This window comes from Kryptolebias marmoratus, linkage group LG3 (assembly GCF_001649575.2).
Source record: "Kryptolebias marmoratus isolate JLee-2015 linkage group LG3, ASM164957v2, whole genome shotgun sequence".
Lineage (NCBI taxonomy): Eukaryota > Metazoa > Chordata > Actinopteri > Cyprinodontiformes > Rivulidae > Kryptolebias > Kryptolebias marmoratus.
In genome coordinates this window covers 15,780,986-15,806,915 of record NC_051432.1, presented here as the reverse complement: position 1 = coordinate 15,806,915, position 25,930 = coordinate 15,780,986, and the positions used below count along the sequence as shown (strand labels likewise).

Sequence of the window (25,930 nt, the reverse complement as noted above, 5' to 3'; positions counted from 1 at the left end):
TCTAATTTTCTGATATGATGAATTTGAGATTTTCATTTGTTGTCATTTGTAATCATCAAAATTAAACGAAATAAACATTTGAAATATATGAGTTTGTATGTAATGTATGAATATAATATACAAGTTTCACTTTTTAAATGGAATTACTGAAACCAATCTACTTTTTCATGATATTCTAATTTTATGACCAGCACCTGTATGCAGAAAAATTTGGGGCCACCTGTAAACAGAAAGAAATTTCTAAATGAATCTTTAATTGCCTCCTAATTACGAGACTCGCTGCCGTCAGCAAAAGCATAATCACTAGAGCTGATATTGGAAAATACAGGTTTTAGCCTGCCTGTGGTACTATTAAAAAGCAACAGGTTGAGCTCCACAACTGTCCAGATTTATTTCTTATTTAAAAAAAATAAAACCTGTCACTATGCTTTGTGTAATCAATGATTTATTGCAAATGATTAGTTTAGTGAGACCACTGAAAACCTCCTTCATCTATTTCAGCTCTAGTCCGTGAAACGCAACCGCAGCAAAAAGACTCTGCGTCTGGATCATCCGATTTCAAAATTAAAATTCATGAGATAACACGCCCGGTACAGAGATGGCAACGATTCTTTTAATAAAGATCCTTTAATAATTCTACCATTCACACATACATCGACACAATTTTTCAAAGAACATAATTTTTCATAACATATTATCACATTACTTCTTCATAATCCCCCAAGAGTTTCCCTTTTCATATTCTTGGAGAAAGCAAAGCTCTTACTGATCTGAACAAAATGAACATCCAACTTCCTGTTGCCTAATTCTGTATTGCTCTTGGACAACACCCAAAGTATGCTGGAGCGGACCCAAATGATGTGCCACTGCGTCTGTAGAGTGACAAAACACACTCATTTGGACAATAATCGTGGGGAGCATGTTTACGGGTCAATAAAGGGAAGCGTTCTGTGCTGAAAGAAGTCTCGCTCGCTGGGCCCCGGCTCATTAGAGGGCTGCAGCGGACTCAGCTAATTACTTCAGAAACTTGACGGGCTACAAAAAAGACGCATCGTCGTTGGCCTGTTGAGGATTAGCGAATACCTTCGCACCACTGTTTCATCAGAAAACAGCTGTTCACAAGTCGGCGCTCGCTCAGCTCGGCGGGTAAAACAAAGTGAAAGAATCACTGACATGAATCAACTACCACACAATACAGGTCTTCTGAGGTGGTTACATAATGCAGATAATGAGTTGAGCAGAGAAACTTTACACGGCTCTGGCTTCAAATTTTTATTAAAAAAATTGCTCCCGAAGTTTAATAATAGAATTTATGACTTGATTAGACTGAATTTAAAAGATGAGTGCTTTACTTAGACTTGCAGATTGATGGTTCTACACACACACACACACACATACACACTGTATAACTCAAACAGCAAGTAGTGAAATGGTGAACAAACATATCATGCCTTGAAACATCTAACTTTTAGAATCCGTCAGCTTTTAGCCTGACACCAGACAGAGTTACTGACTCATTATTCTTTGTTTCCAGCTCTAGTCCTAACTATAACGAGTCCTTTCCTCGTCCATAGACAGTTCCCTGGGGCGGTGAGGTCTTTTCTCTAACCAATCACCATAAACCAAAGAAAGTAAAAGGTATTGTAAGTGAATTCAGATGTGTTTATACCTTCACCAACATAAACACTTTTGATGTTGGAGTTTGATAATAAAGCAACAGTTCAGACCTTTTTGAAGCAGGGTTCTGTGGAAAGTTCATGAACAAATAATATCTTACCTGTTGCTGATACCTCTTTGAACGACCTCAGTTCTGACTTCACTGATGATTAAACATCATATTAATATAATACAAAACTAATGATGGTGTAAAAGTTTATGAAAATCGTTTGCATGAACAATTCAGCATTTTTTTTTTGTTAAATTGAAGTCGTTTTCCACTTTGCTCTGACTAGCCTTTAACTCATCAAACAGGTCAGAATTAAACTATTTCTCCAACCCAAAGTTGTTTTAAAGAGCTGTCTACAGCAGATGTTGTTTGCAATCTTTCCACAAAACCTTCCAAATATCTAAATAATCACTTTTAATGTCTTTGCGGTGCAAACATAAAAAAGAAAGAAGCAAACTGAGCCCTAATCACTGATATTTGTCTAATAATTGTCTACCTGTGAGAACACTACAACAATAGTGTGTTATAATATTAGACAAATTAGCCAGTTTGATGCAGTCTTATTCAAAGATTTTAATTAAATTTCCCGTACAGTGTGCAGTACATGTTGGTCAGTGGTAATAAAAAACAAGGATGCACTGATTGCTTGGGTAGTGGCTAAAATCAGTCTGTTTTTAATTCGATTTGTGACTGGCCAATTAAACCCTGGAAAACAATTTGTGAACAGATAATAGCTAACTGGCTAATAGTGCTAGTAATGGCACACCTTTAGTGTTTAGGTTTGTACTGAGTAAAGAAGACCCAAAGTTAGTGGTTTCAGATTTCTGTGAAGTATTAAAGTCAGAGGAGGCGTCTCTCTTTCTTCTGCTCAGGAATATACAGGCTGAGAGTTTCTTTGGAAGATAAGCCGTCATAAGTGACATTTTCAAGTCCAAATTCTCTGTGTGGGACATATAACTTCCAAGTAAGGGTCAAATATGAAACAAACTTAATAAAGTGTTATGATTATCAAGCTGTAATTTACCGTGACAATAAAAAGAATCAAGCATTTAATATGTTAAGACATCTAACAGTAAATCAAAGGAGTTTTCTTTTTCCCCACAAATCTGTCACAGCCAACTTCTGGTCTTCCAGAAAAAATAATATTGTAATTTGATTAAAAAGGAGATATACTGTAAATAGTGTTCTTTTTTAGTACAAAAATATCTGCACAACAGTCTGAAGATAAGACTTAAAGTGACAGAGGAAGAAATCTCTCTAAATATTTATTATGAACAAGCAAACTGTCATTTCAGCCACGGAAGAAATATATATTAAACTGTACGCTGGCAGAGTTCTTAGAGAAAAATTTGAATCAGTCAAAACTGGAATTGGCAGGTGAAACCTTTACTAAAAGAAATTGGATTTGGCCTAAAAAACTGCAATCGGTGTATCTTTCAGAAAAAGACAAGTTGTAAACATAATGTTATATTGCACTAAGAAACACTATGTCTAAAAAAATCCAATATAATATCTTTAGATGCAGCTGAATTAATATAATGTTGCTGCTTTTTTCACATTTATGAGCAACATGATGGTCCACATGGAGGCACACAGCAATGTAAGCAAGAACATATAAGCACATTGTTTTTAAGCGTACTAGTTCTTTACAGTAAGAGAATATAAACGAGCACAAATTTGTTCCAAAGTTTTGGTCACTTTTGAAAAATGAGATAAACGTATAAAGGCGAGCAGAACTACAAAGCAGAGGCACGATGTGCACTCTTCATTCTTATCTGCTGCTGGTTGTAGGACAAGCGAACAGGGAGTGAGTACAGCAGCAAAAATAGAAGCTGCCTTTGCTGCTACTCGCTTATCGAGTAGGATAAACAGCAATTTCTCTCCTGATGGATTTGAGAATTACTTCAGAAGACAGAATCAAACAAGATTTGTGGTGCATCTCTAATAAGAAACCATATTTCTGATCACTGACAAGTGTCGGGTCTAAATTACAGTCATTTCAGACGCTACGTGCACTTTCTGCATCCAAAATTTCAGCTAAAAGTGCACGAGTTGTAGCTGACGTCAAACATTTTGCTTCTTCTTTGTGGACTGGGTCAAGAGCTTGTTCCTTATCAGCTGTAGTGTTACTATGTTTAAATCAGTCGAACAGAGGGTCTGTGAATGGACAACACTCCTAGCCACTAATGACATTATGCGAGACAGAAGAGTCCTGAGAACAATCAGAATAAATCCTGTCTTGTGCAAATGAAAGAAACTAATGTGTCTCCATAAACGTCACAGAAAGTAGGCTCCGTATTTTGATCAATGTGATGTTGTAACGTACCCCCCTTCCTTACAGAGATTAATGTTTTCCTTTCTAAGTGAGGTTATACAAGGTACTTAAAGAGTCCTTTGTGTTTTACTTACAGTAGATAAGATTTCAAGAGCTTTTTATTTGGTCAAGCTGAGGGGATTCTGATGGAGACACCATTTTGACTTCAAGACAAACTTTTTTTTAAAAGAACATCTGATACTTTTTAGTTACATCTCTCAGTGAGTCCTGGCGGAGCTCCCATTGTTTGTAACAGTGACGCTTTTGTTCCAGAATTAGGTGACAAGAACCAAACTACAAACCTTTTTTTTTTAGTCAATTTTGGACCTGGCTGTGCCTGAACTGTGTGACTAATTTACACAGACAGCATGCCCCCGTCTGACCTCGTAAATGTAATGCCCTCGTGTCTTTGCTGTGCGCTTGGTGAAATTGTTATTTTTTAATGGTGCACTCATGTGGAGTGTGTATACACGAGTAAGTGTAGTGTAATAAACTACTTTGCTGAAGCATGAGAGAGTGGTCTGATAAAGCTGCATGAGGCAGCGCTCACAAGGCTACATCGAATGGCATTCATGTGTCTGCCATAATAATCATCATTACATGCTGGTAATATGAATCACCACACTGGCTTGTGAAGACTGCTGAGGCTTCCTGATTGAGCTGTTTGCTTGTTAGTTCAGTGGCCTTTTGTTTCAGAGCCCGTTAATGAAAATAATAAGAAATGACAGTGGAACTGAGAGATATTTATTATATTAGTAATCATATTGAATGTTTCACCTTTTATAAAATAAGAGTAAAGATGGGAGTCTTTACAATCTTTTTTATTTATTTCATCATTGTTGCTCTGCTCTAACACTTATCAGGTCTGACACATTCACAGCTGGAAGCTGCTGAGTCCAACCAGAGTCTTCCTCTGTCGACCAGCAGTCGCAAACCAAACGCTGCATTCAAGGGCACCTTAAAGGCAGAGGAATCTTCTCCGTTCTCATTCTCGCGAACGGGACTTAAATTAGTTTGCATCTCCAACCTCTAACTCCTGCGTGCGCGATCACAGAATCAAATAGTTAAACTCAACCGTGGGCTCTCCACAGCGTGCATGTGGCATGCATCTTTCCCTTTGGATAAGCATTCGGCTTTACTCGCTGCCCTAAGCTCCCCAACCACATCATCTCAAGCTTCCATCGAGCAGAAAGAAGTTTTCACTTTATAATATTATAAATGATTAAAAATAGCACAGGCAAACGTGAGGGGGGAGGGGCGCCTGCGGGAGTAGTGTTGGCGAGGAAGAGGGGTAGGAAACGTAAATGGCTTCAAACACTTTTCTCCGTGAACATGTAAAACAGGGAAAACGGTGATGCCAAACACCTGCTCTTATTAAACAGGACCCCGTGAAGCTGGTCATTGTTTCACACCAATAAACTGCTTTAAATCATTTTGTCCACTGGGCCATTTTGTAATCTGGAATCCACGGGGTTTGTGCAAAACCCAACTCGCTGCCTGACTGGTTTGATGCAGAGAGCTATTGGCAGAATTCCTCCACAGGTATGCAGCCCGACAACATGAAATCCTAAGAGAACAGTGGGGGTGTTGGATCAAAGTGATACAAACAGACAGGTTGTCATGAAACATGAAGCCTGGAAGGTCAAATTTAAGTGAGAAGGGGAAAAAAAGGGAATAAAATGTTAGTTGTATGAGGATGAGTAATGCTTGGAAAGAGGAGAAGGAAGACAAAAAAAAGGTGGAAAATTTTGGTGTGTGTAAAAAGAAAGGGTGTTTTCTGGCAAACATGCCTCAATATAGCAAATGCAGTTTATGTGTACAGCATAAATTATAGCTGGCAGGTCTTTGTGTCCTGATAATCCTTAAATATTAGATAAGAATGAATTTATCTGAAGATGGCTAGGGTTTCAGAAAAAAATGGTTTAGGTGTTTTATACACTTCTTAGATATCAATATTTACATTTGCAAAAAAAACTGTAGAATTCTACATTGTTTTTAAGAATTGTGTCATGCAAAACTGACAGCAATGTGAAGCTTTATGAAATTTGTATGAATAGCTATTAACTTTTGCTTTAGACTGGAGTTGTTTCAATACAACAACAATCCACTTCGTTCTTGGCCTTGCTCAGACAACCTGATGGTTTATCTTTTTGGTAAAAAAAAAAAAAAAAACATTTCTCTTCTTGAAACAGATGTGTCTGATTCAAGGAGTGGAAGGAGGTGGAGCCAAAATGCAGACAACACTGAGGAGCTCCAAAGCGAAAACTAATTTATCTTAAAAGAGATAAAAACAAAAAGGGCTGACGTGGCAGCATGGACTAAACAACAAAATCTCATAAATAATGGCAAACTGGGCACACGAGGAGGAAGACACAGACTGAGCATGACAACAAACAATGAACCAGAGGGTATGAGAAGAAGCAGGTTTTAAAGGCAGGGGCTGATTGGTGAGTGGACACAGGTGAACTGATTACAGACTGGGGACAGGTGCAGATGGGCATGGCAGGCAAACAAGTCACGAGCTGGGGAAAAGTGAATAATGACAAAGGACACAGGGAGCATAAACTACACAAGAACCTGAAACTAAAACACAGGAACAAGAACAAGAAATAAAACTTATTTACAGAAACACGAAACAACAAACCCAATGCAAAAGAAACTCAAAAAATAACTCACAAAAAAAAAAAAAAATCCTGACAAGGTCTTTGAAATGAACCACCTACAACCAGTAACATGTTAGTTGTTCATAACCTTTTTTTTAATGAATTTCACTTCAAAAGATTGGAAATATTGTTTTAAGTCTTGCTTTACAAGACGTCTTCCAATAAATTAATCCAATTTTAGTTCTAAAGCACTTTAAACAAGCTCACTGGACCAAATTGCTCTACAAAAGAATAAATAAAAGATAAGATACACGTCACACAACATAAAACGCAGATAAAAGACAAACCTAACTAATTAAGAACAGTCCTACAAAAACAAATAACATAAAATCAAAATCTCAGAAGGTGTCAAAAGCCAAGGAAATGATTTTAAGAAGAGATTATATATATACATTAAATATTATAGAACAGACAGAAGAAGTCAGTCTAATGTGCAACAGGTCATTCCACATTTTAGGACCTGCATGGTCCACTTTGAGCTCATTCTTAGTCTTAGGCACATGCAGGAGCAGCTGATCAGCCGGCCTGAGAGAAGAGGGGCTGGAGCAGCTCAGAGAGGCACAGCGAGGTGAGACCCCTCATGCTGGCATCTTACTTTGCTCTGACTGTTGGAGACTAATTGGTGAATTAAAATCATGGGAAAATGTGCAAATTTTTTTGTGACAGTCTCACTGAATTCCGAGCATTTGCAACCAAGTGACCAGTGAGTCGTGGGGGTGCATTTTGAACAGGCGGTTTTAGAAAATCACAACCTATTTCTATGTGCGCCGCTTACAAAAACCTGCATTCTGTGATTTTAATCTGCTGGAGCACACATTTGAATTTACAGACAGATTTGGGACGGTGTTTCAATAATTGTTTATCACAAGCGTGGCTTTTAAACCTGGACATGGATGCTTTCTGACAGAGGAGAGCTTCAGTGCAGGCGTCAAAATTCAGCCCTAAAGCTGGAGGCAGATTAGAGACGCTCACAACATCATTCAGGTGGTTCGAGACATCCACAATGACTCTTGAGAGAAAATTTGTAGCACAAACCTTTTGAGCATGTTCCAAACTCCAGCAAAAGGACTGCGTGCCTCTGTAACCCGCGCAAAGAAATTGAGAACCATCGAAAATGTTGCAAGATATTCCACAGACTCCCTCATGAATGCTGTTTGCCAACTAGGCACAGCCCAGTGAGATACCGCCTTTAGGGCTTTGAAAGCAAACAAGAATTTTAAAATGAATCCTAAACTATACGGACAGAGAGGGGAGTGTGCTCGTACGTACATGTGCCAGTTAAAAGATGTGCAGCAGCAGTTTGTACCCTCAGGAGACGAGTGTTTCGTGCAGCGTAAATGTAAATATGAATGAGAACGAGCTGGAGATCATTACATGTCATTTAAATCAACCCAAGACGGATTTTGTTTTGCAGATTTGCACTTTTTATACTATATACGTACATTGTGCGAACCAGGTTACGATAAACCTTAGCCAAGGTCAACTTTTTAATTTTGTAAAATGGAGGAAAGCCTTCACCTGTAAAGCTAAAAGGTGCACGCTATTTTTATGCTAATTTTCCATCACCCTCTGCCTGAAGCGATAAATATTTGTCTTCTTTCATTTCTGGGAGTTGTTCTTTATATTCTGGGTCAAAAAAAAAAATAGATGTGGATAAAAACATTTAAATTCAAATAAATTGTCAACAACAGCCATCCCTGACTGTAAACTCTGCCAGGCTGAATACAAACGACTGAGATGTTAGGCTTATCACCAGAGTCAGCCAGACTGAAACTTTATTAAAAAGGTTTTCACTTAAATTCAAAATTATTTAAGTATTCTCAATAAATAGACAAGCCACATGTCTTTATAGAGGTAAAAATCTGGTTAATATTTAGACATAAGTGGAAATAAGTGAAAATTAATTTGTAAAAAAAAGGAAACGTTTCACCAGAATTAAACGTCTGAGTTGTGACTGCCACTTTTCTGAACTCACAGTGAAAACAAGCAAACAAAAACAGCAAACAGCAGCTATCAGAACCAGCAGAATGTGCACAAAAAGCTCTGTAACAAGTCTGTTTTAGATTCTTATAACCAACCGATCCTCTCAAATACAAACACTTTACTTGCTGCTCATAACACTGCAGTTGTTGAGTCGTTGAATGCCTCTTTGCTCTGTATGAATCAGACCAGAAGATCTTTGTACCAGTCAAGTTTTGGTAACCAATTATACAGTCCAGGCTGACAAAACTGCTATTTTTCTTTCCTTTAGGCAGACTGTGAAAAATCCCCTTGAGTTCAACATTTTTAAAGTGTAACTTGATATTTTTTAAAAACAGTTTTACACAGAGCCTATCGTCTTTAAATATTCAAATATTTGATGAAAGATATTTCCCGGTTGAACACTACAGCTCAAAGAATCAAATGAATAATTGCTGAGTCAGTTTTTCTTTCTCGGATGATTCTTAGAAAGACGCCAGAATGCAGCTGAACAAGGTGACTCCTGCCAAGACATCAACGATCCTGACACATCAAGAAACGCAATTTTCCTTTTTTTATATATATCTTTTAAACAAGTCTCATACCCCTAACATTTGCTAATGCTAATAATTGACAATTTAGTGCATATGAATATAAAGACAAAAAGGCTTTGTATCTTTCACAGTTGGCTTGAGCTGTAAGAGACCAGTTTGTTGCTTGTCCTGTTTTTATCTCCTCTATCACAGCCAGCATCTCTCATGTATGAATTCATAACCAACGTCTTAGCATCTCTCTACTGGCTTCCTGTCTGTTTCAGAGTTGATTTTAAAATCTTATTACTTACTTATACAATTCGAAACGGTCAAGCCTCATCTTGTCCAGCTGACCTCAACATTCACACATCAGCGACAGCAGTCTGGTCAAGCAGACAATTTTTCTTATGTGTTCCAAGATTCAGATTAAATTATAAAAAGAGAGATAAAACTTCTGTGGTAGTTCCCTCAAATTTGTAGAAATATTCAAATTTCTGCTAAAGACTTGTCTCTTCATTTGGCTTTTGACTCGAGTAGAAAATGAGACCCTAATAGATCTTGTGTCTGTATTCTATTTATTGCTCCTCATTTTAAAATTGGTTTTATGCTGGATTTTGTCAAATTTGACTAAATTGTTAAGCACTTTGGTCAACCCTTGTTTTTACATGTGCTAAATAAATACATCTGACATCCATCCACACATTTTCATCAATAAGTTTTGCAGATGATGTGACCAAAATATTTGAGTTCTTGTCCTTATACAAGCCAGAAAGCCTCTTGACAGCAAATTATTCTGAATTAGATCTACAGGATGCAACTCATGAAAGAATAAAGGCCTGTACATGTTTCAGGACATACAGGAACACCAAAAGAAACAGCTTATATTGAGCATAAATTATCTGGGTACACCACCAGGCCCTGGGTTTTTCCAGGCATTTTGGCCAACAGTTGGGACATTAATCTACAGTGGGGATTTGAGAGCCACGAGTAAAAGAAAGAGATTCTTATCCTCTAACACTACGTTCAATTATTCAGCTCGGGCAAGCTATTAATTAATTGCAAAGTCATGACCTGCTTGCTACTCTGGGTCCCCAATTAGTGTGTGCTTTTTTACCCCATGAGCCTTCTTATTGCCGTTTGTGTAGCGTTAAGCTGCTCCGCCACACTGTGCTGCTCTGATATTTATCACAGTCATCACGGCAGAAACTGGCAAACCCACGGAGCAGCTCTGATTTCTGCACCCTTCACTCATCTGCTAAAGAACTGTAAATAGAAAGGGACACTGTGAGACAATCAGCAGATAAAAAAAGACTTAAAATAATGTTTGTGTAACCTTAAAAGTGCTTTCTCAGGGTATCAAATTAAGAAAATTAAATAAGCTGCATGAAATATGCAGCTCCCTGTGCACATGTGGGTTATCTCTGGTAATACGGTTTCCTCCCACAGACCAAAACCATTCATTTTAGGCTCATGGGTAACTCTAAAGTGCCACTTAGTGTGAGTGAGAGTGTGAATGGGTGTTTAACTCGTTTGAACTTGCGACCTCTCGCACAGTGACCGCTGGACAACAGCTTCCCTGCGCCCCATTAAGAAAACGGATGAATGAACGGGTGGAAATATGCAGCTGCTGAGAAATATGGTTTGTCTTCAAAATGTAACCAAATTATGCGCTCTCTCTCTCTCCAACTTGTGGTTTTTCACTCATTGAGACTTCTTCAATATCCAAATCAAAAAAGAACCACTTGAACTCTGCTTAGACTTAGCAAAGAGCTGAAAGTGCTCCATTCATAATGTAGACACTTCAGAAATCTCCAACATATAGATTTAAAGTTAAAATCGTCAAGACAGTGATTGTCAACTGGCAGTCCCCGGGCCACATCCAACCCTCGATGTAATTCTACCCAATCAGGGAAGTAATACAATATTAGTTAAAGATGAACAGTGGTGCAGGAAGGGTTAATGGCAGCACTGCCTTTGCCAATCAGAGGACTTACTCATAACATTTAAAAAAAAAAAAGTTCCTTTATTGTATTTAGCACTAAATATCTACAGCTCAAGTTAGACCCTATTTGGCCCAAGCAGTTGTCCTTAAATTTCATTATTATCAGACAAACTAAAAAAAATACACCCACATAGCTCATCTTTAAATCCGGCAAAAATGCCAGAGAGCATCAACTAGGATTTCAGCACAGCTTGAAAAGGTTGATTCACGGTCTGAATATCCAATAGCGCATTTACTGACATTTTAGGCCCCGATATTGAGTTTATAACAACAACCAGTCACTCAGGCTTTATTATCATCACCTGCATGCACAAACATGTGTGTGTTTGTCTGTATGTCAGTTAGCAAAATATCTTAACCACTAGACCAGTGTTAGTGAAATGTGCAGAAAGTAATCATTAGATGTGCGTACACAACTGATTAATGTTTGGATCCAACCCAATACAAGATGGTGGTCTCAGCCAACTGACCTTAGAAAACATAAAAATGGTTGTAATTCAGACAGTTTTACAGATAATGGGCTAAAGTTTGATGCGGTAGTAGCTGAGAGTCATTCACAACATATGCTCCGAGTGTGAGATCTCACAATATTGTGTGAGATTGCGTATGTTACTTTCAAGGTTTGGCCAAAACAGCTATAAACTTCATCATTTCTCAAGATAAGATGATCTTAGTTTAAAACTCTGGCGGTGGGTGATGTCCATTCCTTCAAGAAATGCTAAGCCTTAAATGTTGTTTATATATTTAACATGAACTGACAGATGAAAAACACTAAACAAGACACACTTTTATTTATTTTTAGAAACAGAGATATCTCCGAGACAGAACTATAACAACATGACAACTTCACAGACTGAAGAAACATTCTGCCACTTCAAGACATTTTGTTGACAACTGTTGCAAGATTTCCATCATATTGTCTTGCTATTTGTGTGTGTGTTTTTCTACATTTAAAGACACTGTATACATGAAAACGCTCCACTAGTTACTTCGTCGCAGTAACTTTAATTGTTAGCGGTCCTTTTCTTGCTAGATGAAGAGACATACAGGAGATGATGCATGCACACATCCAGCACCGATGTTCTTTTATCTTATCGCACTGATCAGCGTCACCATTTACTGTTCCTGCACAGCTGTGATCTGACACTGATAATGCAAAACACAATATCCTAAAGTTACCACTTTAGGTTTGAGGCTTTCAGCTGACAAAGAAGCAACCTCACAAAAAGAACAGAAACGTTTCCCTTGCAGCAGATGAAATCCTAAAAAAGGTCAGACACCAAGGAACAAGCGTCAAGAATTACAAAAAAAAATAAATAAATAACAGCTTTTAATTTCAATGTGTAATTTGTGATCATTATGGAGTTTACTATTCTTAAGTAAGAGAGTCCTTTGTAAAACAAGTAATTTGGCATCAAAATGATTAACTTAACATACAAATTGCTCCAGTTTTAGGCTCCACTTTATGCATTCTCAGCTCCTGTACCTCAGTTACTGTGAAACAAGAGCTGTGCGAGCCATAGGGAGTTCAGCAGGGTTTGCAAAGAGGCTTCCTTGTCATCAAAAGCAGGAGCACATGATACAGCCACTTGATACTGATACTGCTAGCAGAGGATACATGATGCAGTGTAACCTTACTAAGCCCACTTTCTTTTCTTTTTCTCAGTAACAGTAACACTTTCAAATCAGCGCTTTGCCCATCAGTGGTTTTGTATTTGTTAATGTGTTGGTTTAGATGAAACAACAGGTCGTGAACAATTTGTTTGCTTTAAACAGGAAGTGGAGCATGTAGTTTAAGCTTAAGCTAAAACAGGTATTTTCTTGTAAAATTATATTGCAAAACTTAAAATATTTAAAAATATATATGCTAGGATAAACATAGCTTTGGCATTTTGGTGATAAAAAAGATCTTGCCACCTAGACACGTCTCAACAAAAACTCAAAAGAAAAGCAAATTCAACTGAAATATTTCCTTGTTTCTTACTTGAAACGCAGTAAAAAATATAGATCTTGATATAGATGAAGAAAACCCTGAAGAAAACTTGGAACAAAGGCTTACAGTTTCTCACAGAATCAGTCTCTGAAAATAAAACAGGAAGCTGTGAAATCAACAACTACTGTATAACATCCACAGATGTGGATTTGTTTTCATTTCATAACCTTCTCTCTGTTGAGCTCCATGATGCTCAGCCAATTTCCGTTTACTAAGTCGCAACAAAGCCAAAGCTGAATTCGAATCACATGTAAATAACCAACTAATGCTGCATTAATTCTGCTAAATATTCATTACCAATAATAACTGTAACCGATACAGGAGGTGAAATATTAGCGTGCTGGCAGACAGCCAAGTCATGCGGAGCTATGAGAAAATAAACACTATGTCACACTTCAAAACACACAGCCCCCGCTACGAAAAGCCGATCTTAGGACACACTGATGCACTTTCAGTGGCCGAGTCACTGTTTGAACTTTGATGTGCTGCTGAATTTGTGAAGTTTGGCAAATTTAAATATGTTGAAAGTATCATAATGTCACTATACTGCGGCCACTTTAATGGCTACAACCATCTGACTGATTATTTAGATGTTTTTATCTCATTTACAAGTGTATTTATCTGTTCATTTACACGTTTATGTAAATCTTTATTGTTATTTGTGAGCACAAACAATGGCAGCATCTAGCTGTAGCACTTCTGGTGCAACCAGTGGTGTCACAGTATTTCTACCGGTATTATTAACAGTATAATTAATACTCATAAAATAGTCTTTATGCTAACCTCTAAAAAGAATCATTAAAAGTGAAGCTGTTTTAACACAGCAGCACCCACTGTGGCCCGGTTATCTCATCAGTCCAAGTAAAAATTAAACTCCATTTCTCAAAACTGAGGCTGTTAAAGAGCTATCTACAGCAGGTAAGATATTAATTTTCTTTTCACAGAACCCCACTTCAAAAGATCTGAGTCGTCCCTCTAAAGCGCACATTCAGGCATTCTCAAGACAATCTACTGAAGTCTGAAACAAGCACACTTTGAACAGTTTTGATGGGCTAGTTTGAGTGTCAGAAACGTCAGCTTCTGAAACAAAAGTTAATGGTCAGGAATGTGGGAAAACATCGAGTGTGCAGCTGTCTCGTTGACGGCGCTGCAGGATGGCTGGACAGGTTCGAGATGGTTAACAGCTGAAGCAACCACACGTGGAAAGTAATGGCAAAAAATATTTTTGGCAAGCTGATTAATGGAGATAATTATTTGCCAGTTTGAGAGCAACCTTCATTGAGAGAGTATTTCATGGCACATGCCAGCAATTACTTCGGGGGCCAGATGAACCTGCACATCCACCATGCTGACTGCCTTGTCGGAGTGGATGCTGAGGACTGATCTTATGATCATCCAGAAACATAATTGTGGTGATTAAAACTGGTTCACTGGAAACTACAAAGTGAAACTTTATGTAGCCCTGGCTCACCTGTACCGGACAATGAAAGCTTAAAAATGTATTGGCTGTTTAAAGTGCAGATAATGTTGTCAGACAGAACCACGGCTCATTGAAAAAAAAAAACTGCCTGCAGGCTCTGAATGACACCTTGTTATATTCTTTAACAGACACATCACAAATACCCCGCCTCCTGTTTTTTAGGTTTTGTTTATTCACCGACTCTGGCTGTGAACATGTGAGCTAATGTGTGAAAAAAAAATTAAAAGCTTGACAACTTTTAACAAAGACTGCTAACAACCAAACTCACAGGATCAGCTTGCTTTTTTTTTGCTTAAAAACTCTCAAGTTAACTCTGTTTTAAGGGATACCCTGCTGTTATAAAATATAAGATAATAACAGCTCAACTCCAAAAATGGAAAAATATTCAGTCTTGTGAAAACTATGGTCACCAATCACACCCAGCTATTAGATTTTGTTTTTACAAAGTAGAGAAAAAAAGTTACTCGTATAATCCAACTTCTAATATTTCATTCCTACCAGACAGACAGGCAAAATATCATCTATGACAATAGGTGTTTATTTTATCTTCAGCATGAAACTAGACGTTCCTCATCCTCTGCAGAAGCAGCTCACTTACAGTATGTTGATTTATGAGTTCACAATCGTGACTGTGCGCAGAGCGCTCGTACAGTATGTGTTGTTGGCTGCACGCTCGCTCCATCACGGGCCATTTCATGCACCAGCAGAGGGTTTGGTCATGCAGAGACAGCAGAAGTTCTGCTGCAACCTGCAATCTGTGACCACGCTGCCTGCCAGCTTCTCCAATGAGCAGATTTCACAACTCACCATTTAATGTGTCCTCCTCTACTCAGAATGACGTGCAGTTTCTAACGTTCGGCACGTGCCAGAAAATGTGCCCTGATATTTATCCACAGGGGAGACGACTGTGTGTTTTCATTTAAAGGAAATTGAATTGATTTGGGGTGGAAAGTGAAACTGTTAAAATACACTGCACGGAAATCTTCAACAGGTGAAGTCAAACAATCGTCTGGGGCATCGCATTCCTTCCAAGTTGGGTAAAACAAATGGAGATTAAAAGCGTGAATAGAACTGATTTTACAGCAATCAATACGTCTGCCAATACACACACGATTTGCAAGTGGATTCTTGAAAGGGGAAATTGTAAGAGCCTTAAGTTAGGCATGCACGTCTTCAGAAGGATGAATGGAAAGTCGAGACAGAGCTCCAGAGGCATGATCCTCAGGAACTGTGTCGCCAACTCACACAGGCCTGCTGTTTAGTATTCAGAGACAGTTACTGACAAACACAATTAGGCTCAAGTTTTTTCCTGTTTGAGCCCCCCCAAAAAATCGGACTTCTCTGTAGGATAGCGAGTCAGAATTTAAAAACAGAAATGTTCAATGAGCTGGGAACTTTTTTGTCACAAATGACCCTTGAGTGGAAATAATACGAGCATTTATTTAAAAACCCAGCTGCTTCATTCTGATAATGACCAGAACAACGTTACAAAGTTGTTCCTTAAATTAATCCCGCTTCTGGTCTTAGACTTTGGCAAATTCACGACAAAACTGTGACTTAAAAAAAATTTAAAAGTCACACTTTTTTTTGCACTTTTAGAAGCAGCTTTTATCTGCATGCATCTGAGACGTTAACGGCATAAATCAAGAACAAGTTTCTCATGTGCTTTATCAACTCCCGATCATTAAAGTTATGGGAGCTTCATTGTGCGACAAGTAACGTTTAATTTACTCGTCATCTCTCTCTTTCAACTATTTATAAAGCATCTATCTCTACATTGTCTCTATTTATCTCTAACTACTTATAAAGCCCTATTCATACAGTGGTGTGTAACACAAAGTGCTTTAAGTCTTAAAAGAAGCAGTTAGGACGCTCATCTGAAGAGAAAAGTTCACATTAAAGCATATCCTGTGATAATCTAAGTGGGTTGGAATAATTTGAATCTTCATTGATCATTAATAGGTAAAGTACTCAGGATTATATTTGTCATCTAATATGTCTGGGTTGAGAGAGAATTGTTGCATAATTTTGAACTTTTGCTCCATCAAAACCTGCTTGATTTGAGCAAAAAAAACACTTTGTCTACAACCCAACAGACTGTTTGTTGTTCATGTTTTCAAACTACCTATATTCCAAAAATCAACCAGTTTGATTCATCATCACCCCCCCCACCACCACCACCACCACCACCAGCAAAATGTGGAAATGGTAATGACAACATCATTATTTGTAGCAACAAACTCACTCTTTCAGGTTAATAAAGGTGTATTACTAGTTATTTAATAAAAAATTAACTGATGAAAATTATCGTACCCTCTGAAAAAGCTTCTGAACATTTATCCAAGAATGTTTGCTGAACGTTTCATGGCATCCTCTAGGATTTATGCCACGTTTTGTGACGGGTGACAACTTTTCACAGTCTTCAATGGAAATTCAGGATATTGATTATTCCAAAATGTATCATTTTAAAATGCTGTAATATTTCTATTTTTAACCCAGATATATGATGTTGGGGTCATGTTAATGCTCTGTCAAATCAAAACCATTTGTTTTAACATAAACCTTTTTTATTTATATTCCTATCCAACCTACTAAAAAGGCATGTTTCCCAATTAAATTCCAGTCTGATTTAACTGGGAAATAACTTATCACTCAGGGTAAAATTCTCTTATGTTTCCTCGTGAGCCAACAGCAAGTTCTGAATGAAGGTCAGGAGAGCATCTAGCAACACAAACTGCTCCATCCCCCCTCCTGGAAGGATGAGGACCCCGATGTGAGCTGCTGCCAGAGAGTGGGAGCAGACCCCGGAGATCCCCAGGCACTGTGTTCTCAGTCTATTAACCCGTCATCTTTTACCAACTCCACTCATCTAGGCAAACACTGCCGCCGCGTCAGTCAGCACGTCCGGACTGATGGGCTGAGTGCCTCAGCCCATCAATCACGACACGCACACATGTATTTAAAAGACAAAACACACAACATGAAATATTACAGCTCCTGGCAAAAACAAACAAACCATAGAATCACCGCTCTTGGAGGATGTTCTTACAAAAATCAAAATCAAACAAAACTATCTTTTTTTTCAAAATTCCAACCTTGTGGCATTAGAAAATGATAAAAAAAAAAAAGAAATACATTTGTTGTCGTCAGTCGCAACAGCTGTTTCTTTAGGAAAACAAATATGGAATCACTAATATCTGAAGGGAAAAAAAAGATGGAATCATGAGGAAACCCCTGCGCCTTCAGTACTTTGTTGCACCACTTCTGGCTTCTCTCACAGCTCGAACTCCCTGAGGCGTGGACTCAACTGATGACAAACAGTGCTCTTTATCAGCCTGAGTCCTGCTGTTGTCCGATCAGCTGTGCAGGTTGGAGTCTTGTTGTTGACCGTTTTCTTCAGTTTCCAGCAGAGACTTGCCGACTGGTTTGCGGGCCATGTCATTGACATTATACGTCTGTCCTGAGGGGAAGTTTCCGCGTCCTTCGACCTATGACAAGATGCATTATCGTCCTGAAAAATGAAATATCCTTTCAGCTGATGATATCAGAAAAAGGTCCAAACTTTCAATGTGGTCTTCAGCATTTATTGACGATGTAAAGACTGCCATTACCCCCGTGTTTACCCGACACCCCACTTTCATCCAGTCACCCTCCATCCATGACTGCTTTTCTTTAGCCCACTGTCACCTCCCTGTATTGTTTTTTTGTTAATAAATTAGCGTTTCTGGACGTAAACCCCATTTCTTTTAGGCGATTTCTTACAGCTCCGTCAAGGACACTGGCTCCAGTTTCCGCTCACTTGTTTCTCCTTCGTTCTGTCGCACATTTTTGGGTTTTCAAGACGTTTTGCTCTAACTTGACCGACGTCGATGCCTTCCTTGGCCTGCCAGTAGGCTTCGCTTTTTTTTTTTTTTTTTTTTTTTTTACAACTTTCCCATTTTTTTTGGTCATTCCCAGTCAGCTGTGTCTAAAATCTGGACTAGCATCTTTTTGCAACATCCTGAAAAAAAATATTTGGGAGAAAAAAACAGCTTCTTGAGGAAGTTTCGTGATCCTCTCCTTTGTTTCAGCTGACAGTCTCTGATGTTGGAGCCTTGATTCATGTCAGTTCACTTTGTGCCACAGATGTGAGTCTTTTTTAACTGAAGACTTAATTAGCATATTTAATGGGATGCAGGTGTTTGTTGTACAACTGCAAAAGAGTGATGCCATATTGTTTTCCTCTACTTGAGCTAAAAAAAAGCAATTGTAACTGACAACAACAGTTTTTTTCCTCTCTTTTCTATTTTTCTTACTACCAGAAGGTTGGGATTATGAAAACATTATTTCTGCATTTTTACACCAAATCAAACAACTGAAACATCCTCCAAGAGTGGTGACTGTAACGTTTTGTTGTCAGTCATTGTTCATTTTTAAAAGTAGACTGCAGAAAGTTGTCGGCTGTCTAATTAGGCTGCACTCTGCCTACAAAGAGGATAAAAAAGGACACGGAAACTAACCTGGAAATAAAGAAAAAAAAAAATACAAATGACACTAAGAAACAAAAACAGAAATGGATAGTAGACGTTAGGGGCACGCGACAATTCCTGTCAGCTTCATTTTAATCACTAACTGAAGAGCAAGCCTTAAATAAATAAGATGCGACTAAAACAAAAGGTTTCCGTCATTTCTTTTAAGGCGCCTGCGCTTCTGAAATATTACCCTAAACATAAAGCTGATAAAAGTCTGCTTGCTGCGTTTATCACTTTACCCAAAAATAAAATCAATAATAAAAACAAGACAAACAGATTTTTGTTTTCACACACGAAACTGCGCTCGCTCCGTGTCGCCGCGCGCTCACCTGCGTTCCTCAGCTTCTTGTTCCGGTACACGGAGAAGATGACCAGCAGGTTGCCCAGGATGTCCACCACGATGGTGAAGATGAGGAAACAGCCCAGAGTGGTGGTGACCCACGGCGGGCGGCTCAGCGCGGCGTCACCGGGCTCTGCCGAGGAGGAGTTGTTCAGGTGGGACCCATTTATGACCATTGTACACAGCTGCGGAACTTTTTACCGCCGCCCCCCCTCACCACCACCACCTGAGCCCGAATTCAGCCCTGCGCGCGCGCGCTCTCCTCCTCCGCGAGTCCCGAAAAGAAAAGCCTCAAAACTCTAACCTCCCACTGGTTTCATCCTTCTCCCCTCCACTCTCTCTCTCTCTCTCTCTCTCTCTCTCTCTCTCTCTCTCCGCTCCTCTGTTCGCCTCCGAGTCACTCGTGCGCCCCGCGTGCCATTCACTTTTTCCTTCTCTCTCTCTCTCTCTCTTTTTTTTTTTTGGTCGGTGCTGAAGCTTCACTTTCAAACCTTCCCAGCATGTGGCCCAACACAACCGAAGAGCTCCGAAGCGACTTCACTCCCATGGAGAAACACTACTGTCGCTTGGTGGCCGCGACGCGGAAAAGCAGCTGCGCGCGCGCGACAGACAGACAGAGAGAGAGAGAGGAGGCTGCACGAGCGCCCTATTTCCACCTCATTTATCCGAGCGCGCGAGTTCATTCACGGCTTATAAGTGCTTCCACGATCCCATTCATTATTATTTTAAAGAATCGCTCATGTTAAACCTCTTTAATGGAAGAAAGCTCGCATGTCCTCATATTTGGAGATAAATGTGACCTAATTGGACTCAAAGGGCTGAACTCCTTAAGTGTTTCAGATATTTGCAGACATTTTCTTGCGTTTTAAGTTGGTGGGTTTGTTTTGTTAGTGTTTTTTTTTTCCACATCTGAAAAATTCTTGTTAGATCCGAGTTTTGACCCAGATAATTCATTTAAAAAAAAAGCATGCAAGAAAATAATTTCTAAAAGGAATGCATATCACCCGCTGCCTTGCGTGCCAAAGTTTGGAAACAAAGATCTCATTCAGTCGGTTAGATCGGTATGTGTTGGAGACTACTCTCAGCTACCACCTCGCCGTGTTTTATCCTAATATTTGAAAAAGTGACTAAATTATAGTCATTTTCCACTTTGCTGAGGTCGATTAGCTGTGGCAGCCATTTTGAGTCACGTTGACTCCAAAAGTGAATCAGTTGTAGATGTGCAACCAGTCATTACTTTCTGAGAGTTTCATGACAATCCGTCCAGTGAGTCACAAGATATTGTGCTAACAGACGAATGGGGTTGACTCCAGTTAATGCTAAAGTTTTATGCAAACGTCTTTCGCAATGAGTAGCACTTAGAGCATGCCCTGGGAATGACTTTCAGCTACTACCACACCTAATTTTAGCACAATATCTGTAAAACGGACTGAGTTACAGCCATGTTTGTGTTTGCTACGGTTGAGTAGCCATTGCGACCATCTTGAACTGGATTCACTCTCAAACTTAATCAGTTGTAGAAGTGCATCCAGTGATTACTTTCTGAGAGTCTCATTAAACTCCAGCCAGTGGCTCGTGAGATATTTTGCTAACAGACATAGCAACCACAGCAGCGAGCAATAATCTTTTCCCCACAATCTATTTTCTGTCACGTGATAAACTGGAGCACAGGCACCTGCGCTGTGTGAGAAATCAGGGTGCTTCTGTACAAAGCGTAGCTATTATCATATTGTGAGTGAACAATGCTCAAAATAAATGGCTCGATGCCTTTTTCGCGCATAAACACAACTTCACGAGTTCTGAATCGACAAATGAAACCCAAAAGGCTTTGTTTTGTGCTGCAGGTTTCAAACGATGCAAAATAAAACCCCCGTTCGATGGGAAACATCTGCAACGTGCCCTTAGCTGCTCTCCCTCCACCTGGAAGCTGAAGGACAGTCGGTGATTTGCCCTGGAGCTTCTTTAGTGTTTCCTCAGATATTTCCTGTTTGTTCAGGGTTTTAGTTAAGGATTTAAAGTGAACAAACGGTGATCAGTCAGTTAAACAATGATTATGATGACAGCCCAAATAACCTCAACAGGTGTATTATTTTTGTCTATTTATGACATCTGCCTTTATACCTTATAACAGTTATAAAAAATATGCTACTAGCAATAAATTCTAAATTTTATTTGACCCCTCCCTTAGTGTTTTTACAACCCACTGTGGGGTCTTGACCTCAATTTTGGGAACTGACGTCTTAAAATACAGTCCCAGTCCCCGCTGTTATGGAGCACCCCAAAAACCACAGAGCTGCTGTCATCGTTCTGTACTGGAGGGAAAAAAATAATACCCGAGTGATTACCAGGAGCACCAGTTCCATTACCTCCTCGTGTTTACCAAACTCCACTCTGAGTGCGTCGTTCCCTCGTCTCACAGCTGAACCTGGAAGGCCTCAATAAAGCGCTGGTCTCTCTGAAATGTAGAGGACAGACAGTGGTACCGTGTCTGTCTCAGTCCTGTCCTCTGAATAATCCTCCTTTCAGCCGCTTGTATCCGGGATCTCCTTCTTTGATCCAAACCTCAGGACCACAGGTGAGGGTTGGAACGTAGATGAACCAGTAAATCGAGAGTTTTGCCTTTTGACTCAACTCTTTCTGTACCACGACCGATCATCACTGCAGACGAGGCCCCGATCCATCAATCCATCTCCCGCCCCATCCTACCATCGTTCATGAACAAGACTCCCCAATCATTAAAAAAGTCCCCATTTCGATTAAAACTTGAACTAAAGTCTCTAAAAACTGAATGGGCTGTGTCATAATTTGTCTCCTGGTGATGTAAGCAGGGGTCTTTCAGTCCTGTCAGCATCCTTTTTTATGAAGACAGCTCTGAGTCCAAAACAAATTTCCCCAAGGGGACAATAAAGTATAATCGAATTGGATCATATTTCATTGTAACACATAATATTGTAAAGTATTGCATGATGTTGTGCGACTACCATTAAATCAAACTGGGTGTTACAGGGGACATGGAAAGCTCTTTAAAGCCGCTGGGCTCCTGATCAGATTATGGACTTTTTGCTTGCTTTCTAAGACAAGTTCGGTTATTGGAACAACGGTACTTTGAAGAAAATGTCAAAGCTCAAGAAACAGATGTCGGTTTTATACCAAAGTCGATGTTCATCTTTCTGTTCTGTTTTTATTCATCCCAGTGTAATCACTCAGTAACTCAGCAACGCCCCTAAAGTGATTAGCCCTAATAACTCGGGGTTGCCTTTTGAACTCTTCTTTTGCTCTCCATCACAGCCCATCAATTTTAAATTCTGTTTTCTATAATTTACCATTCCGAAATACAAACGGCTCATTATTGCGAGATATTTGTGAATTGGGTTCATACAAAGCCCGGTCATTATCTCTCCCCCGTCATATTGCAATATTACATTTTATATAAGCCCTTTTTTCTTTTCACTCAACAGTTCTTTCGGCAGCGTTATGTAAAAAAATTCCCGCTGTGTATGAAAATAAAGAGAAAGGAGACAAAAGAAAAGAAATAAAAAACCAACAAAGACTGTTTTGAATAATTACAGTGGTTTGTGCAACAATTCAGCACTCTCTGTAGAAAACAGTGAAAGAAAGGAGGAAGATCCTGGGATTAGAAAAAAAAACAACCAGTTGTTGTTTTTTCATTTTGCTGACAAGGTCAAGGTTATCTGTGACCTCGACCTTTGACCCTGTGAACCTTGAAATCAACAGGCGTCATCTTTGACCCATGAGGTGTCCAGCTGTGCAGTTTACACTGTTGCAGAGTTAGAGCACTAAATCAGTGGTGATCACCCTTGACCTAAGAGGTGTCCAACTGTGCAGTTTAGTTTTCCTCCGTTACCTGGCTGCATAGTTAGAGCACGAGGGCATCTGTGACCTTGACCTTTGACCCCCGTCCCATTGAAATCAACAGGAATCACCCCTGACCCATGAGGTGTTTAACATTCCTGTTATATAGCTGGAGAGTCTGATCTGTGACCTTTGACCTTGAATTTTGACTGGATTGCCACCAAAATTTAGTCGCAGGTCCTTCTGGGTTTTTCCCTGTTGATCCAGTCTGATGTTTGTCAGATGAAAGCTGCTGGGTGGTATTTATGCTTTTGCTTTAGTTTTCTGACGGGGCGGCGGTAGGCGGTAGGTGGAGGCGCCTGCTACAACCCCCAAACACCCCCTCCCGCTTTCTCCAAAGTTTGACTTCACTGTCCTACCAGCTCTGCTCTATTTACATTTTAAAATTTTCTTTACGAGCCAAGTGATTTTTTTTTTCTTAAGAACTCATGTGTTTTTCACATCTGATGTCGAAAAAGACTACTTGGACCGCCGCCACCTGCCAGTGTGGCGTGACCACCGCCATGATGCCGACGGACTCGACGGGAGGACACGTTACCAGAAGCTGAGAGGAAAAAAAAAGAGTCTGCTGCAGCCTCCAGGCAGGCATCCAGAAATGATGCTGTTTAACACTAATCACAAAGCTCAGAGCAGAACAATGTCCGAACACAACGTATGAAGACGTTTTCAAAAGGTTTCGTTGGCACATGATTGACTTCAACGCTCGGTCATATCCAACCAGAGAGAACCTGTGATCTGACAGCAACAAGAACCCTGCAGCTCAGAGGGTTGTACAAACTGTAACGCCAAAACAACGTTTTTGCGGTTAAGACAAACCTGATTGCAGCTCCTTCCTAAACTAAAAAAACAACTTCGGCTAAGAAAAGCAACTCCTTCCACACCTTAAAAAAAAAACAGCAGAGGATGACATGCACAGTAAATAAAAAGCACTCGTGTAGCTTTTCTCTACACTTTTATGCACGGTGACTCATTACTTCCTGTTTCTGTGCCATGTGGAAATCCCAGTGCCTCCACACCGATAGTCTGTGGATGACTGTAGAGAGCAGCTGTTCGACTCCAGAGTAATGTCTTTTCACTGGAAAACCTTAATAAGAAGCGCGTGCATGGTTCCACCGGGAGCTCCAGAGTTGTCTGTGTGTTCGTAACCGAGAATGATCTACCTTTAGTTGCCAGACAACACCTGCGTTGAGGTTTGCATCAGTCACTTCGCTCTAGGATTTTACATCCAATATAGGATGAAATATATATATATATATATATATATATATATATATATATATATATATATATATATATATATATGACTTCCTTTGTAAAAAGTCAAGTTACATGATCATGTGAATTATTGTTCTGCCTTTGATCAAACACCCAGAAGCAGCAGCAGAAGTAGTAAATGTGTCTTTTTTAGCTGTTTATGAGTTTGTGTTGATGCAAAACTGTCAGGTTCATAACATTATAACCACATATGGAAGCGATATGGTATGTATTCTTGAAGCAACACAGGGTTAATTCACAGTCTGAGAGAAAAGAGTGGCCATGTGTGCACGGTGACGCCCAGAACGCTACAACCAAAGGTTTGGAGCTCGACTCCCTGCCTGGAACAAAACCCACTGATTCCGAACCTCATTCTTACCCTCCGTGTCAAAACTAAATGTGTCTTTCCCAGGAGGGGGCAAGTGTAGGGGAAAAGAGGACAGTAAGAAGCAGGGGGACATACATTGCTTTTTTCACAACTCCGAGCCAGGAATATTTTTAGACAGGAGAACAACCGGAGCAGCACAAAAAGACAAAAAGAGTATAAAAGTTCGGTGGATCATGATCGATAGTGGTTGGATCAAACTGCGATTAAAAACAAGTCCTTTTTATAAACTAAATGTTTTTAAAGTGCAGCTGATGATAATTCTTTATTATCAGGAAGTCTGGAATCCTCTAAAAAGTCTTCAGCTGATTCAAAATGCTGCTGATGTTAGAGGTCTGATCATGTTTCTGCAGTTATAGCTTTTCTCCACTGGCTCCTTGTCAAATTCCAAACTGAATTCTTCCTTCTGACATACAAAGCTCTCAACAACCAAGCTTCATCTTATATTGAAGACCTAATTATACCATATGTTCAGACTGCAGGTTTACTTGTGGTTCCTAGAGTTTCTGAAATTAGAACAGGAGGCAGCGCTTTCAGTTCTCAGTTCTTGTGGAACCAACTTCCTGTTTCTGTCTGTGAGGCTGACACCCTGTCTACTTTTAAGACCAGGATTAAGACTTTGCTTTTTAATAAATCCTATAGTTAGGATTAGCTTGGGTTTCCTGAGCTATCCGTTAGCTCTGCTGCTATAGACTATAGGAGGACAAACTGACCCCATTTCCTCCCTTCGTTGCTGTTTTTACTCTCTACTCTCCATGTTTGTATTTGTAATGCTGCCATTAACGTGTTTTTCTTTATCTTGCTTCCCATAGGAACCACACCTGGGCTGGTCATTCCAGGTTTGTCATGATATGTGGAGAGTTGGTCCAACCCAACATGCAGACAGACAAGGTGAAACACAGAAGTAAACAAATTTATTTACAGAAGGAAAACAAAGGGCTGACGAGGCAGCAACTA

At 39.5% G+C, this 25,930-nt stretch overlaps 1 protein-coding gene across 1 annotated transcript in view; it reads right to left on the bottom strand.

Annotated features, from left to right (window-relative positions):
• Positions 1-19,918, bottom strand: part of mtnr1aa (melatonin receptor 1A a) — a 44,847-nt gene extending 24,929 nt beyond the window's left edge. The window contains exon 1 of the mRNA XM_017408753.3: positions 19,451-19,918. Within this exon, the coding sequence (XP_017264242.1) occupies positions 19,451-19,637 (187 nt within the window). The 5' untranslated portion in view covers positions 19,638-19,918. The remainder of the gene's footprint in view (positions 1-19,450) is intronic.
• Positions 19,919-25,930: the final 6,012 nt, after the last annotated feature.